The sequence below is a fragment of the Lichenostomus cassidix genome, chromosome 3 (genome assembly GCF_008360975.1).
Source record: "Lichenostomus cassidix isolate B80296 chromosome 3, HeHo_3.0, whole genome shotgun sequence".
NCBI lineage: Eukaryota > Metazoa > Chordata > Aves > Passeriformes > Meliphagidae > Lichenostomus > Lichenostomus cassidix.
The window spans coordinates 7,336,464-7,353,603 of record NC_139483.1 but is presented as its reverse complement, the minus strand read 5'-3'; the positions used below and the strand labels follow the sequence as shown (position 1 = coordinate 7,353,603).

At 40.7% G+C, this 17,140-nt stretch overlaps 1 protein-coding gene and 1 long non-coding RNA gene across 5 annotated transcripts in view; one reads left to right on the top strand and one right to left on the bottom strand.

Moving 5' to 3' along the window:
- The window catches only part of XPO1 (exportin 1), a 35,420-nt gene extending 24,990 nt beyond the window's left edge, over positions 1-10,430 (top strand). For all 3 annotated transcript variants that reach the window (XM_085054262.1, XM_085054261.1, XM_085054263.1), the window contains 13 exons: positions 38-176; positions 1,492-1,673; positions 2,475-2,631; positions 2,744-2,907; positions 3,509-3,643; positions 4,537-4,720; positions 5,754-5,860; positions 6,216-6,410; positions 6,892-7,060; positions 8,081-8,215; positions 8,332-8,491; positions 8,570-8,666; positions 9,381-10,430. In XM_085054262.1, the coding sequence (XP_084910388.1) occupies positions 38-176; positions 1,492-1,673; positions 2,475-2,631; positions 2,744-2,907; positions 3,509-3,643; positions 4,537-4,720; positions 5,754-5,860; positions 6,216-6,410; positions 6,892-7,060; positions 8,081-8,215; positions 8,332-8,491; positions 8,570-8,666; positions 9,381-9,527 (1,971 nt within the window). In that variant the 3' untranslated portion in view covers positions 9,528-10,430. The remainder of the gene's footprint in view (positions 1-37; positions 177-1,491; positions 1,674-2,474; positions 2,632-2,743; positions 2,908-3,508; positions 3,644-4,536; positions 4,721-5,753; positions 5,861-6,215; positions 6,411-6,891; positions 7,061-8,080; positions 8,216-8,331; positions 8,492-8,569; positions 8,667-9,380) is intronic.
- Positions 10,431-13,064: 2,634 nt separating this feature from the next.
- Positions 13,065-17,086, bottom strand: LOC146438961 (uncharacterized). 2 transcript variants are annotated; one of them, XR_014850599.1, is made up of 5 exons: positions 17,024-17,086; positions 16,263-16,436; positions 15,576-15,683; positions 14,876-15,011; positions 13,065-14,701 (listed from the first exon to the last, which is right to left on the bottom strand). It is a non-coding gene; the product is annotated as an uncharacterized LOC146438961 (long non-coding RNA). The 2 variants fall into 2 exon arrangements; XR_014850598.1 differs by having other exon boundaries at positions 15,576-16,436; positions 17,024-17,080.
- Positions 17,087-17,140: the final 54 nt, after the last annotated feature.

Sequence of the window (17,140 nt, the reverse complement as noted above, 5' to 3'; positions counted from 1 at the left end):
TGGTGTTGGAGTTTGATGCACTTTGAACTTCCTCCAGGTGCGATTGCTCATGGTCAGCCGCATGGCCAAGCCTGAAGAAGTCCTGGTTGTGGAAAATGATCAAGGGGAGGTAGTACGGGAATTCATGAAGGATACAGATTCCATAAACTTGTATAAAAATATGAGAGAAACGTTGGGTAAGTGAACTGGCTGCAGTTTGTGTGCTGTGGGTCTGTGCAGCTGCCTCAGTATGTTAAGTGTGTTATCTTAGGATCTGAATTACTGTGTGGGTGAGATGGTTATCAGCAAGGAGTACTACACTGACTGGAAAGGGAGGAAGCAGTGGCTGCTCTGAAGTTTTCTGTTTGAAGCATGTAGTTTTTTATAACTTGGTGGAGTAGTAATACACTATTTAGTTTTTGTCCTTGGGTATTGTAGTGATAACGAGTTTTTTGAGGCAGGAAAAAAATACCAAGAGTCCTGATTGCAACTTGAGGGAGCAAACGGAGTAGAATTGTCAGATATTTAGGACATTAGACCTTCAATATTAAATTTATTTTATCAAATGCAGATGGGAACACTGAGTGTTTAGCAACAGGTTTATGTCCTAGGAAAATATGTGTGAGAAAGCTGTGAGATGCAAAGTGTATGTGGGTATTTTTATTCTCACCTTTCTACTTGGGACTTAGGTATAGCCAGTGTTTAATTGTTGTAATACGTTTTCGTGTGGAATGAGAAAAACATTTTTGTTTTATGAAACAATTACTGTATATTCTGAGCCTAAATTGCATTGCCAGATACAAGGTTATTTATATGAAAGTGCAGGTTGGGTTTACATTGGTTATGTTGTATTACCTATAAGATTCTCTTGGGGAAAAAAAAGGGAGAATGTGGTGGAAGCTGTATTCTGTGGTACAGTAAAAATCTATTTCTGAACCTGGCCTTAAATTGCTCTTCACTTGCTGGGATTTAGAGTTTTATATTGGAGACACTAATCCTATTACAGGCTGATGCAAGTGACTGAGTTGTGATACTTCTTCCACCTGGACCTCTTCAGGAGCATCAGCTCTGCTTTAATTGTGGTTTATTGCAACCAGCAAATGTGGTGACACTACAACACAGAGCTGAACAAAATGCCTGGGCTTGCACACTGTATAATGTCCCCTATAGGCAGCCAATCCTGTATTCCCTATAGAGCATCAGTACAGATGCCTTTTGATAATAATTTGCCTTGGCACCGTGAGGGACATGCATTGATTTAGGCCTTTCACATCACCTGCATGGTATGTTTTGCTGAGACCTCTTAGAATAAACATAGATTCCAACACAATCTATTATCCATCTATAAAATAGTTTTAACAAATTTTTGCCTCAGTTATTACCTCATGCTGTTCTGACTTTAGGAGAGAACTATTACACTTGCACCTGACAGCTTCAGTGGTTTTTTTATGTAGCTTACGGAGCTGAGATCCAGCTTGCTGCTTTAAAACATTCCACACTGTTGTCTTCCAGTTTATCTCACACATCTGGATTATGCAGACACGGAACGAATTATGACTGAAAAACTTCACAATCAAGTGAATGGAACTGAGTGGTCATGGAAAAATCTGAACACCCTGTGCTGGGCTATCGGCTCCATCAGCGGTGCCATGCATGAAGAAGATGAAAAGAGATTCCTGGTTACAGTAATTAAGGTATGGTGGGGCAGAACTAACAGCTTGGTCACACTTCAGTTTATGCTGAAGAAACCAAGCTTGCAGAGGTACTGCTCTGTGATCTTAGAAAGCTGCCTTGGATGCAGGGGAATAATAAATTAATGGGAAATCTTACATCCTGAATTTAGGGGTGATAAATAAGTTAGCTATGAACAATGCATTGATTTAAGTAGCCTTTTCATTAGATAAAATTTAGTTTATGATGAAATGTACTCTTTAGGCATGCAGAAGAGCTGGAAGGGGATTGCTTATTAAAAACAGCAGAGTGGCAAAGTAACCCATGATTGTAACTAGCCTAGCATCTTTTTTTTTGCTGTATGTGTATACTCAAGGTTTGGTTAATATTTAGGTAATATTTTTACAAGAATGATGGACTTTCACAAGTCATGCAAAGATTCTTACAGAATATTTAGCTTTAAGTCATACAGAATATGTAGTTCAATTTCTTCTGTTTGATGTGGAGTCTGTATTATCTATCAGCTACTCAGCCAGTATTATTACTGTGAAGCTTGCTGAACTCCCCCTGCAGGAATCCTTGGTTATATTTAAAATGGAGATTCCTTAGTTTAAAGCACAGTGATCAGGGTTTGGATGAAACTGAAATGATTGCATCACCCCAGTCTTAGCCCACTTGTTTGGGTTTTTATTTCTTTGTTTGGATTTTGAACTTGATTATGGCAACCCTCTTTAATATAGCTCCTTGTAGGATGTTATGCTTGTAATGCTTTTAATGGAATTATACAAACTTGAAGGAGAAACTAAGAATCTTTTGTGTTGTAGGATCTCCTGGGACTCTGTGAACAAAAGCGAGGAAAGGACAATAAAGCCATTATTGCATCAAATATAATGTATATAGTAGGTCAATACCCACGGTTTTTGAGAGCTCACTGGAAATTTTTGAAGACAGTAGTCAACAAGCTGTTTGAATTTATGCATGGTAATTATCTGCTTTTATTAATTTTCTGTTTTAATTATTTAAAAAAAGATGCCTGTACATGGACATGTGAGGGGTAAAAATACAAAGCAGTAACTGCCTTGATTTCATTTAGAAACCCACGATGGTGTCCAGGACATGGCTTGTGATACCTTCATCAAAATAGCACAAAAATGCCGCCGACACTTTGTCCAGGTTCAGGTGGGAGAGGTCATGCCATTCATTGATGAAATCCTGAACAATATTAATACAATCATCTGTGACCTTCAGCCACAACAGGTAGGTTTGATTTGGGGTTGTGGATAATTCTGTACACAATGCAAAGTTACTTCATATTGTAATGTAGAGGTTTTTTGTAAGGGTTGAATTACATTCCTTAGTTTTTTGTTAGGGACAGTGTCAGGGTATAAATGCCACAGTCGAATTGCATTGCTGAGATCTCAGTTGAAATGTTTGGAAGCAGAATTAAAGTGTGTTTAGTTGGAATTTTGATTTCTGGAATATTTTAACAAAGAAAGAAGACGCTGAATTTATCTTTGGTTCTGCTTTGTGAAAAGTCAATGTCCTACTATATCACTATAGACCTATAGCTCTTGTATTTGTGAAAGAGGGGGTGAGGAGCAGTCCAAAAAGGGAAAATACAAAATCCACTGCTTTTGAAAAAGGAAAGGGAAATTAGTCTGGGGAGGCCATGGCTCATGAAATGAGAGTAGTGTGCACCTGCACTAATGTACTGAAACTTCAGGCAGAGTGAGTCTGGCACCTGGAAAAAGGTATTTTCAGGATTGTTGGGAGCCGGTCCACAGTTGAAATGTGTCTGGTAAAACTGAGTTTTCTCTTGGTCCTTTTTAACCTCCATGTTTGTTGCTGTTCCCATCAGGTGCACACATTTTATGAAGCAGTTGGATACATGATTGGGGCACAGACAGACCAGACTGTGCAGGAGCATCTGATAGAAAAGTACATGTTGCTGCCCAATCAGGTGTGGGACAGCATCATTCAGCAGGCAACAAAGGTGAGCTCACACATTTTAATGTGTTCTGTGTTCAGGTAAAAAAACATGTTTGCCTTGCCCTGGGTTTATTTTTCCTATTAAGTGCACAGAGCTGGGCTGGACTTCATTAGCTGATGCCTAAGATAGAGACTGACATGTCAATGAAAGTGATGTTTTGAGAGAGGAGACTTAAATGACAAAATGAATATTAGTTTGAATCTGATTTAAAGTACACTCTTCTGTTCCTGTACAGAATTTATATCAGTAGTTTTTTCTAATGCATCTCTTTCACCTGGCTTTTGGATAACAGACAAGTTAAAAATACTATTTTAAAAAATACTGAACAGAAAAAAATATTGTTCACTCTTCTTTTTTCTCTAAACCTTCTCTTAAAGTACATCTTTTGTTACTTTTATCTTCTATTTCTTTCAGTCTTTTGAAAATGCTTTTATTTCCACACATTAAAGAACAGCAGTCTTGCACTGCACAAGAGACAATCCACTTGTAGTTAATTTAATTAAGGGCCTGAAACTTAAGCAAGCTTGAGTTACTTCTCCTACCCTGACTTCTCACAAGAACATATTGCATTTCCTTTGGACTCCTCCTGTCTGTTTTCAGCTTTTCATCTCCTTGGTTTTTCTTCGTTCTCTTCACTAGAGAAATGCTTGTTCCTCTGCAGCAAAAATACTTCTGCAGAAGAACAGAATGAGATGAAGTTTTATCCTGACTCTGTTGGAGGTAGTGGCAAATGTCATGAAACAAACAGCAGGATCTCTATAAAAAAGTCCGTAAATTTGAGTGATACATTCTTTAAGGCAGTCTATAAAATAAATTGTTTAAATTTAGGCTTTTATATTGAAAGCCAAAGGGTGGTTGTATTCACTAACCAAGATGAGCTCTAATTTTTTTCACAGAATGTTGATATTCTAAAGGATCCTGAAACAGTTAAGCAGCTTGGTAGCATTCTGAAAACCAATGTAAGAGCATGTAAAGCAGTTGGCCACCCTTTTGTGATTCAGCTTGGAAGAATTTATTTAGATATGCTGAATGTGTACAAGTGCCTAAGTGAAAATATTTCTGCAGCTATTCAGGCTAATGGTAAGAAATTCCATGTTCTTCCTGGAAATGGGGGTTAGCAGTGTCTGTCATTAGGTTTCAGAGCACGTCCCAATTAACGTAATTTTACTGTTTGGGATAGTGGAGAACGACTGAAAGTGCTCACTTAAATCTTTTTTGTTAACAGTTGTATTCAAATAAAGAACTCCCAGCTTTACAGGGAGGAAGAAACATCTATAAATGAGCAAGTTTAGGAGAATGCAGACCACCAGGGATGCTTACTTAGAATTAATAGGCCTCTTGCTGAGATGAAGTTGTTGGTGAAGATGTAGTTCTGTGTTCTTTTTGCTTACTCTGCTTTTGAGTATTAAAGAACTGTCTGTACATAGGATCTCATTCATTCCTTCCCAAGATGTCAGCAGGGTTTTGGGATGAGACTGTGCGAGTGAAGATGCCTGAAAGTCATGGTAAACCAGGCTTGCTATCACAGAAGGAATTCTCAATTACCTCCCCTATTTTTACCAGATAACTTAGAGCCTGTGGCATCTCAGTAGAATGTGCTTCTGCACTAGTTCATTACAAGATGAAATGAGTCCCTTGTTGAATTCTGTGCTGTGCCCAGTTTTCTGGCCAGCGCACAAGATGTACTTGGAAAGTGGAACGTTAAATGCAGCTTGGTAACTGAGCAGCTGGTTACCTTGAAGTAGCTTCTCGGAATTCAGAACAAAAGTGGCTGAGAAATCAATAATTTTTCATTCAGATGATCTAATGGCCAGAATTTATTATTGCCAGACACAGTGAAGTTGAGAAAGCAGTTGCTGAGGCTGTAGGCCTGGTGAACTCCTTAAGCAGCAACTGCTGTGATTGCAGTTGCCTCAGAGAATGCTTTTACAACTGGCAAAGATTAAAGACAAAGGAAGTCTTTAATAGTCTTTATAATTCAGATATAAAAATCAAGCATTCTCTGTTTTGTTAATACCAAGTTAATTTGGTGGTGGTTTGTTTTTTTCTTTGTTTGGGGGTTGTTTTCTTTTTGACACTTCACACAATTAACCAAAGCTTTAAAATTTTCCAGGTGAAATGGTAACAAAGCAGCCCTTAATTAGAAGTATGAGGACTGTAAAAAGGGAAACTTTAAAACTAATTTCTGGCTGGGTGAGCAGGTCCAATGATCCGCAGATGGTAAGTGGATTCATTTTATACAAATAACTCCTAAGACAGAATTGGCAAGAACTTTGGTTTATGTTCAGTTCTTGGACACAGGAACTTGGTTCAGGAGGTGTGTAAAATATAATGGAGAAAGTATGATTATAACAGGTAACCCTGATGAATGTTTGAAATGCTTCAGTTAATTTTAGATAAGAGTGATCTCAGAGGGAGTCAAGGAGATTGCAGATGGAGACAGAGGATGGGAATCTATTTCAGCTTCCTTAGGAAAAGTGTCACCTGTAACTGAGCTAAGAACTTGCCTACAAGCTGTGCTGGAGACTTTGTTCAGTAGCTGCACTGCTATAACCTGGCTTACTCTTCCAACCAGGTAGCTGAAAACTTTGTTCCTCCGTTGTTGGATGCAGTTCTCATCGACTACCAGCGGAACGTCCCGGCCGCTCGGGAGCCCGAGGTGCTCAGTACCATGGCTATCATTGTCAACAAGCTGGGGGGACACATCACTGCTGAAATACCTCAGATCTTCGATGCTGTTTTTGAGTGCACATTAAACATGATCAACAAGGTATTTATATTTGAAGTCTGGGGTAAGACAGCTCCCTCTGAATATCATTGCAACACGTGGTATCTTGTGATTCATCTGGGTTTTTTCCAGTTACAAAGCACATTTGTGGCACTTGACGAAATTTCTGCTCAAATGAGCATACTTGTTTTACAGTTTACCTGTCTAGTTGGATGTCTTAAATTGCTTAAATTTCTCTGGTTAGCTCTTGATTTAAGTCATTAGTAATTTTTCTGGGGCCTTGGAGTGCTGCACATCTGGAAGCAGAAGTGTGCTTCAGTCAAATGTCAGTGTATGACTAACTGGTAAAATTGATAAATATTTCAAATGTATGAACACCAGTACTGATCATTTGTGTTGAGTATTTCCTCTCTAAGGCAGTTCTCATGGTGTAGTGTGCAGTATGTACTGACATGCTCTGCTTAATGGAAGATGTTATCATGGAACTTAGGGAGACTTGGCTTTTTTCCCCTTCTCCTTGTAGGACTTTGAAGAATATCCTGAACATAGAACAAACTTCTTCTTGCTACTCCAAGCTGTAAATTCTCACTGCTTCCCAGCCTTCCTGGCCATTCCACCTGCACAGTTCAAACTTGTCCTGGATTCTATTATTTGGGCTTTCAAACACACAATGAGAAACGTTGCAGATACAGGTAAATGGAAGCATTTAATACAGATCAGAGATTTTGTGGTAGAATGCTGTTCTTTTTCTCCTTTTTCTTTAATCAAACATAACATACTTGATCATTCACATGATTCTGTACTGCATTTGAACAACAATAGAATTCCTCTGTCTCAGCTTCAAGGTGTCAGCCAGGTGTCCATGGATGGGCTGAAATGTTTGGTTGTTGTTTGTGGTTAGCACAGGTTTTTCCCATGAGAATTTTTCTTGTGTTTTATAAATAAAGATAAGGTTTGGATGTTATTGAAACAGTGTCCCAGAACTTGGACAGTGCAAGCCTGGCCGATCAGGCCTGGGGGAAAGCTTCTAACCAACCAATCTGGGTAACTTTTGAATACTCTATATATATGATAAAATCAAAACAATACAAGTTATTCCTTCTTGCCACTGAGAACTGATGCCTTCATTACTCTGCTAGCTGCTCAACAGCGACAGTTGTTTCATTCCTGTAGCTAGAAAAGAGCACTATTACAGTTTCTATTTGCTTTCTTTGCCATGTGAGCATCGGCACTCCTCTGACATGGCTGAAGGGGGATGCACCAGCTCAAAATGGTGTCCCCAGAAAATTGTGATGCTGCTGATTTTGGTAGACATTTAGGGATGGGGAGAAAAGATGCTGCTCAGTTGCATTTTACCAAGTAAAGTAATTTGAGTTTCCATGTAAGTTTAAACATTAAAACACTTCTCCTTGTCTAATTAGCCAACACTTGTCATGGTAGAGGGTTTTGTTCATCAGGTGCTGTGATTGGCTCTTTATACTAATGATATGCTAATAATATCATAATGAAGGTGAAGGGACATGCCATGTCTGGGAGGCAGTGCACTCTAGTGCCAGCCCAGGGAAGTGCCTCACAAAGCCACCATGGGCCATGCTGGGCATCCTGCTGCCCGTCAGAATTTCTTGGGATATTCATGTTTTGGAAAAAGCCAGTGTGTCTCAGCTGTTTGAATATTGGTCTCTTGGTCACCTTTTTTAATGCCTCTTTTGCAGGACTTCAGATCCTTTATACCCTACTACAGAACGTTGCACAGGAGGAGACCGCTGCCCAGAGTTTCTATCAGACATATTTCTGTGATATCCTCCAGCACATTTTCTCCGTGGTCACAGACACCTCGCACACTGCAGGTGAGAATGTGCCTCTGTGTGAGGCAGGTGATGGAAACCATCCCTTTGAACATGACAATAATGCAGCACATCCTGTTCTGAATAACAACTGCTGTGTCTGACTTTGATCTGTGCAGGTTTGACAATGCATGCGTCAATCCTTGCGTACATGTTCAACTTGGTAGAAGAGGGAAAAATAAGTACTCCTTTAAACCCTGGAAATCCAGTGAACAACCAAATGTTTATTCAGGAGTATGTGGCTAATCTCCTCAAATCTGCATTTCCTCACCTGCAAGAGTAAGTCTGCCATGATTCAGTAATACTTCTCATTGGGCTCTTATCTCTTGGAATTCTAACTGATGTGTTTGCTGTTAGTGCCCAGGTTAAGCTGTTCGTAACAGGACTCTTCAGTTTAAACCAGGATATTCCTGCCTTCAAGGAGCACCTAAGGGATTTCCTGGTCCAAATCAAGGTACGTTGGGCATGCTTTTCTCAAGAAATTAAAAACAATTTTCAGCAGGATATTACTGGAAAGCATTTGGATAGTGTGGAGTCAGTGTTTGTTTGAGAAATAGAAGTTACTTTGCATATTTTTAAAATGCATTGAGAATTCTGTCCAATGGTTTGTGTGACTGAGGGATGTTCATGGAACCTGTTTCACTGGGATTTAATTTCATAAATTGGGCTCAAACATCATTGCTTGTGGTTTGACATTGTATATAAAATCCTTATGTGTTAGGATAGCTACAAAACTAAACCTAATGGGAATGAAGTTGGTTGTTAACCAGATTTTTTTCATTCTGCTTGGAATTGGGACCAGTTTTGAAATTTGCTACAGGAATGCCATGCCTTTATTTTTGTAAGCATGGTGGAATTCTAAGACTGTAGGAAATAGTTCATTAATTAGTTTTGAGACTGCAGTTGTCAGGTATTTCAGAATTGTAATGATTCTGCTTTAATGGTGATACACTCCAAATGCTGGGTTACTGTGGCATCCCATTTTGTAACACATGGTGAACATCTTTCAATAGTGTTTTAAATTAATTGTGACCTTAGGAACGGAAAACCATGCAAGTAGCTTGTCAGGGAACAGGAAAGGAAGGTGTTTCCTGTATCATTTTGAAAGCTTATTACTCTGCCTAAAGCATTTGACAATAAACTGATGTTTTTATATGAATTATCACAGGAATTTGCAGGTGAAGACACATCAGACTTATTCTTGGAGGAGAGAGAAACAGCCCTTCGACAGGCTCAAGAGGAGAAGCATAAACTTCAGATGTCTGTACCTGGCATCCTTAATCCACATGAAATTCCTGAGGAGATGTGCGATTAAAAACAAAAATAAAACAAGTTTTGCAGTTTTCTTTCTGTACAGCTACTTTGTTGTGATAGAAGAAAACAGCACTTGGATATTTGTTGACCAAAATGATGCCAATTTGTAAATTAAAATGTCACCTAGTGGCCCTTTTTCTTATGTGTTTTTTGTATAAGAAATTTTCTGTGAAATATCCTTCCATTGTTTAAGCTTTTGTTTGGTCATCTTTATTTAGATTTGCATGAAGTTGAAAATTAAGGCATTTTCAAAGTAATTACTTCATGCCCATTTTGTGGCTAAGGGGAAAATAGGCAAAACGTAACTTGTAAAAGACTATATTGCAAAATAATACAATTTCCTGTAAGAGTATTGATTTTTAATTCGGGGTCATTTTCTTTCTAGTCTGTCCTGCAGTCTAGGAGAAAAGGTAAAGAGTAAAGCAGATTGAATTAATTGTTAAGCAGAGGATTCTAGTGCTGCGTTTGTTCTGATCAGTTAGCAGCTTTCTGGACTGAGTGGTAAGGCTATAGGCTACGTGTATTTGCAAGTTGTATGGCAAGTTTGCAGCAAGATCATGTGCATATCATCCCATTGTAAAGCAACTTCTAAAGAGTATGGGAACACAGTACAGTTAGTTATTTTTACACAGTTCTTTTGTTTTTGTGTGTGTGCTGTCGCTTTGTCGACAACAGCTTTTTGTTTTCCTCAATGAGGAGTGTTGCTCATTTGTGAGCCTTCATTAACTCGAAGTGAAATGGTTAAAATATTTATCCTGTTAGAATAGGCTGCATCTTTTTAACAACTCATAAAATAAAAAAAAAAACTGGCTTTTGAGATGACTTATACTAATTTACATTGTTTACCATGCTGTAGTGCTTAAAGAACACTACTTAAGAGCAAAATAAACTTGGTTTACATTTATTTTTCTTTCTTTGGCTTATTCTTTTATTGGATGAAAATGCTGTGATCATATTTAAGATTTGCATTTGAAGGTGTAGGAAAAGTTCCTTGAGGTCTAGATAACTGTTGCTTCTGGCTTGCCTCATCTCAAGGACTTTGGCTGTGCTTGAAGTTACCGTGAACTAAGTTGGGTTCCATTTGGAAATACAGTAGCTGTTCTGACTTACCTCCATGGATAACTATTCCATATGACGTTGCTATAAAATGCCAGGAATGAGGTACTCTTGCTCTTTCTCTCTCTGGACTCTTTGCAATTTATTTCAAAGAGGTGTATTGCACTGTATCTTGACTAAACAGTTAATAATAGTCCATGTTAATAACACGTGTAGACAAGATCTACAGTTATTTTTCTACCTAAAGTTTTGTAGTTAAATGATTTTCACAGATTTATGAAGCAGTATGAACACTAAGGTTGTGTACAGTCTTGGCTTCCCCATCTCTGTCATGTCTTGTCTCTGTTCTCTAACAGTCCATGTCAAGCTCTCCCCAAGTTTTTCCATGATTTGGTGTCCAATCTCCCGGTTGTCGCTAGGATGCGAAGTGTAGCCATTGTCACAGAGAGCTGTAACACGAGGCTAGGCAGGCGTGGGGGTGTTGTGTGCCCCTTTGGGTACTGTAGTTAACTTTGTGCTGTGTATTCCTTTTGAAGTAGAAGTGCATGCAGTGTTCCTGTAGGATGTAGCTGTGACAGAATGTTTCAGGTCCCAAGTGTTGGCCCTTGGTGTTTGTGAGCATCTCTGTTTGTTTTACGTGGTCAGCCCTAGGAAAGCTCAGCCGCTGCCACGGGAAGGGCCTTGGGCAGTGTCACTGTGAGCTGGCACTCCTTGGAGAGGTTCCTCCAACCCCTGATGGCTGGGACTGCGTACAGCCTCCCAAAACTGATCAGTACTGCCAGAGTTACAAAACTCATTTCTTACTCTCCTTAAAGCTCCCAGTTCCAGCTTTTTCATGTCTTCCTGTCAGTGTGGAGCTTTTCTGTTCCACCTTGTGAAGGCAATATTGTCTTTATTGGGCAGTTTAAAGTGTAACATTTGAAGTCCTGTTAAAGGACACATCTGGAAAGGACATGAAATGGCTTGTGACCAGGCTGAGTTGCAGCTTTAGAGCTACAGATTACCAAAAGCTGTGCAGAGAAGTGAGAAAAACGTTATTGAAATGGAAGTAAATCCCACCAATAGCGTGATGTCAGATCATAGCCCATGAGTCACAGAGCTGAACACTGAACTGCTTCTGATGTGCAGAGGCATTAACTCTGCATTCAGAACAGTTCTGAACAAAAATACCCACATGCATTTATGCACCTTCCTTCCTTCAAGGTTGAAATTAATCTGAGGCTTTTGGTCTGGTTGTTCACTGAAGATTTAAGCGTGACCTAAACTCTCAAACAACAAACCCAAAATGTATTTTTATGTTGATTCAGAGAAGAGTTGTTTCATTATTTTGATGACATTCTAATCTTAGGTTTTGCTTCCCTTTAAATCTAAAAATTTAACTGTGGTCTTGTCTTGTTCTCTTAAGATAATTGGTGCCTTTCCCTGATCTCTGCAGCTGCTATAAAAATGCAGTTTATGTGGAGTTCTGGATACCATTAAACATTTGACTTGTGTGTGTGCATATTTCTAGTGCAGTTCTCCTGAATGTGAAAAAAAAAGACAATGTACATTTAAGAAAGTTCTAGTTCTAATGCACACTCTGTAAATCAAAATATATGGATAAAAAGCATGAACCATCATATAAACATCTCCATAACTTGTAACTATATGTAAACCAATGTTCTGTGCATATTTCTATACAGATTTTACAAAAAAACCAACAAAACAGTCCTGTGTACTCCAGGTACATTGATAAATACAAATATTTCGGGGTGTTTTCTGTGTTTACATGCATTGATTGTCAGCTGATGAAGACACCCCAAGTACTTGTTTCAGGCTGCCATGATGTGTTTGCTACTGTAACCGAAGCAGATTATCTTCCAAAGCATTTTAGGTTAGTTGGTTTTGGTTTTTTTAAACTAGAAAAATTTGGTGTGTGTTAATCTGATTGGTTTAAGTGAACTATTTTCCAATAAAGCTAATATTTATGCAAAAAAAGCTTTAGAAATGCTCATCTCTCTAGGAAGCTTTAAGAGTTACTTCTGATAGTTTTTAGCACTGGAAAGGCAATAAAACTTCAGTTTAAAGGGGAAAAAAATGAGGGAAAGATGCTGAAAATGATGCATTAAAATGCAGAGACTGCATGAGGTGAGGAACTTGCCTTGGTGCTGTGACAAGGGGTCAGGCTGTCCCAGAGTCCATTTATCACTGGGTAAATGATTATTACTGATCCAAGACTCCTGCAGTGCTGGAAGCTGTGTCTGAACTTCTCCTTTCTCCCCCTTACTAGGTTTGTCTCCACATGTTATGGAGCAAAATGGAAATGTTGGAGATAGCTCTTGCAAAGCATCTTGGTGCCAAAAATCAGTAAACGAGTAATTCTCTCCATCTGCCCATCAGGAATGCACCTCTGCACTTCATTCCATGAGACTACATTTATTTTTAGGCTTTCAGCTTCAGGACATCCTTGCTTCATTGTTCAAGGCTGTCCCTGTCAGCAGGGTTCCCTTGGGAAAAGGCTCAGCCATTCCAGTTGAGGGAATCATTTTTCAGCTTCTTATCCCATGTACAATGCACCTCAACTACCTAGAAATCCCAGATTTCCCACCTACAAACCTGTGAGCACTTTATTGTGCTCCCAGTGCCTACAGGGAAAGATGGGATTGAGGAGGAATCTATTGGAGATTATGGATGAAAACGAGATGCTCAGATTTTCATTTTTATTTACTCCTTATAAAAGTCACACAGCACTTTTTCCTGGGTGATCTCTTGGGTAGTCTCTTTCCGGTCTCACATCAACATGTATCCAGGGGCCTGTTTTTCAGTTGTGAGCACCGTTTAAATCTTAAATTCTTCTAAAGTGTCTCAGCTTTTCCTGAGACTTGAAGTCTGCAATCTGTGATGGATTCTGTGATTTCAGCAAAGCCTGTCAGGAATAATTGGCCAATTTAACAGTTTGGGGTGGGGAGGGGAGTTAAAACTGTTCTCTCAGTGTACATGTGTTGGAGAGCAGGCTCCAGCCCACTTCCTACCCCACTACTGGTTATTTTAACAGCTACATTGATAACCACGCAGGAAAAGTTCTCCAAAGGAACATTGCAAATGTGTGTTTTACCACTAAGAAGTCCAAAAGAGGTCCAAATGTACAACAGAAGCTGCCTGGACCACTTTAGTCGTGGTTCAGTTTCTGATGGCACTGTCTCTCATGCTCAGAAATGCCTTATCTGTATTTCCATGACATTTGTGTCCCAGTATGGCCAAATTTTGAGTATATTCTCTACTCTTTCAGGTAAATCAACTTGGATTTGTCTTTTCAGGGGGCTGTGACACCAAAGTCTAGTTAGACATGAGCTCTGTTAAAAAGTTCAAAATGCTAAAAGAGCAAGGGCTGAAATTTGGAAGTGGGTAAACCTAAACTGATCCTGTTGCACATGGCTTCCAGTGATTCCCAGCAGCATTCCAGACATGAGGTCCCAGATTTAACTGGGCTCCAGTACTAGCTCAGTGTTGGGACATGAATTTTGGAAAGTATGTATGTTCTTGCTCTTAATCCAGTCCAAAACTTGGATTAAGAATTTTAGTTTTGCCCAGGTCTTGCATTTATCCAAGTTATTCCTCTAGGAGAACTGTGCTGGCACTTTACCAGAGCAAATATTTCCAGATGAGGAGCACTGCAGTCAGGGGAAGGGAAGAGTCCTCCTGGGGATAAAACAACCTTGCTGGGATGGCACACAGCATAAAGGTTAAGAGGAAAAACAAAGCATGGAAGAGCAGGAGGCTGCCAATCTCTGTAACCAGACCACTTCCAGCTCTTCTCTTCTGCTTGGAAGCTAACATTTAATTTAAAAGAATTCAATTTAGCCTCTAGTAGAAAAAAAAATTAAAATATGTGCAGCAAAAGGAATTTAATTTTCAATATTGTGTTCTGCTCAAAAGCCGGAGTAACTCAAGGTCACCCATGCTCTCCTGCTGTATTCCTTGAGCTTGGCATGTGACACCACGCTCCAGAAGGTCCCTTCTGCTGACTCTGGTGTTTACATGGTGCTGCACTCAGATCAAACAGCTGATTTGTCAGGAAAACAATCTTTGAAGATGTTCAGGCAGTTAATTTTGAGTCTGTTATAAAAGTTACTGCAGGGCCTGTTAAGGGAGAAAGAGTGGACAGGAAAGTGCAAATTCAGATCAGATGATACAAACTGCAGAATGAGGTTTTCTACACTAACTGAAATAATGTTGGACACACAGAAGGTAAGGCAGCACAACATCAAGTAAAAACTAACATGTAAATGCACAACATAAAATCCTCTGATCTACCTTTTGATGGACCTCAAGCTTTGAAATCGTTGCTGTAGATGAGAAAGGTGGTCACTACATTAATTCAGGCAGGAGCAGAACATAATTGTAACATTCTGGACTCCTTTTATTCTTCTATTGTGAGTTCTCAGGCAAGCTGGAAGAGATGAAACAATGAAAAAAGGCTTTACAGGGTCCGGTACATCTGTGTCAATTTAATAACTAAGCCAGTTAGCAATTAAAAAGTTATTATTATGGAGGTTTAATGACGTAACTGGCTAGTTTAATAGCTAACTAGCTCGTGGTGGTTAGATTTCTATCAGAAAATACAGAATTTAGAAATTACTATGACTGTCAGAAATTAAATAATCTATAAATTACATCTAAGGAGAAAGATCATTAAAAAGCTTCAGGGAAGTTTCCATGTTTTTCCTCACTGTTGTCTTCCTGTCTCTTGTACTACCCTTTGTTATTCCCAGAAATCATTTGAATTATGTGACTTAAAGTGACAGACAAGGTATCTGTGTCTCCTGTAGACTCTCAAGGTAATTTTCTGAATTAGTTTAAATTAGGAAAAAGGAAATTTCAGCAGGGAATACTAAGGAATAGCGATCTTTATTAATAAACCTAACTTGGAAAGTATTTGCAAACCAAGCAGTGACAAGAACCGTGGGTGAAATATCATTCTAGTATATTCCTAACTTCCACTGTAGTTGTTTACCTGTTGTTTACAGTAAATTGTCTCTTATTTTTAAACAGCAGTGGAATTTTTTTGTCTTAGTTTAACCAAGTGGTGCCTCGAGGATTGTTTGGAGGGTTGTTCTGTGCCCTGGAGTGGGAGGTTAACACACACAACACCACGGTGTTATCCACCTGGATAAATATGCACATGGAATTAAAACAACAACAACAGAACTGCATCGCCTCAATGCCATCAGACTTATTTCAAATGGAAGAAATACGAGACTGCCACTGCGGAATTCAAAACAACTTTTCCTGCCCACCTTGGTGATTCTACTTTACTTTATACCAAACAGTGTTGCAGCTGCATTGCGGCTATTAATAGATTTGGGGTTTTAATCCTATATATCCAGGCTGTGAACTGGCGGCGCTCAGAGTAGCACAGGGACTCGCCGCTGGGTGGTACTACAGAAATAAAAAATAGCGCTTAGTGCTCGCAAAGTGCCTGCTGTGGGGAGAAAAACCAGCCCAGAGCTGTCATGTGAGCCATATTCCAGCTACATTACCTGCGAGAGGGAGCAGCACTGAGAGATGGCAAAAAAAAAAAAAAAAGAAAAAAAAAAGGGGTGGGCATTTTCTTTAATGAACAACAGATGTTTGCCTGAAAATTTGGCATCCACGGGTCTGAAACCTCGCTCAAAACGTACCCGAGACAGAGCAAACTAACCGGTGGCTGTAATCAGCATAAATGATGTATCTTCAATTAAAGTTTTTTTTATTTTTTGAGACAGACCGCGTCTTTTATTTAGAAAGGGCTACTTCCAGCCAGTCACAGACACCATTACTCATTGTCCAGAACAAATCACGGTCCCGTAGGGGGGCAAAACACCAGGGCGGCAAACTGTGAGGTAAAAAGGAACGAATTATCAGCAGCAAAAGCTTCAAGGGCCCCTCTGGGGTCCCGCAGCGCCCCGCTCCCCTCAGCCGCCGGGCGGGAAGGAGATGGCGGCGGCGCTTCCGTCCCGCGCCCCGCCGGCGGAAAACGCCACCAAACCACCCCAGAGAGCCGGGAAACAGCCTGCGAGCTGCGAGCTCCCTCGCTGCGGAGCTCGGCTCAGCGCAGTGCTAAGCGCTCCCTTCAGGCGGGAGGTCCCCGAGGCAGCCCGGCGGAGCGCGGCGGGAGCGCGGCTCCGGGCACCCAGGGGTGGCTGGGAGAAGCCGCTCCCCCGTCGCTGTCAGAGCGGCGGCGTGCTGAGCGCGTTCCTGGCGGAGCTCGCCGGCGGCGGGAGGCGGGCGGAGGGCAGGGAGAAGGGGAGAGGGCAGGGAGAGGCGCTTCCCGCCCTTCCCCGGGCGCGCGCCCAACCGCCGCCGCCGCCATTTTACCCTCCCGCCCCCTTTCCTCCTCCTCCCCGCTCGCCATCCCGCCGCTCGCCGCCGCGGTGGGAAGGCGGGGCGAGAGGGAAAAGGGAGGAGGAGGGACTCGGCCACCTTCGCCTCCTCCCGCCTGGTCGGAAACTGCCGAGCGGCGCCCGAGCGCCCCGTCCCCCCCTTCGCTCCCGTCCCCTCCTCCTCCTCCTTCCCCCTCAGCAAAATGGCGGCGCGTGG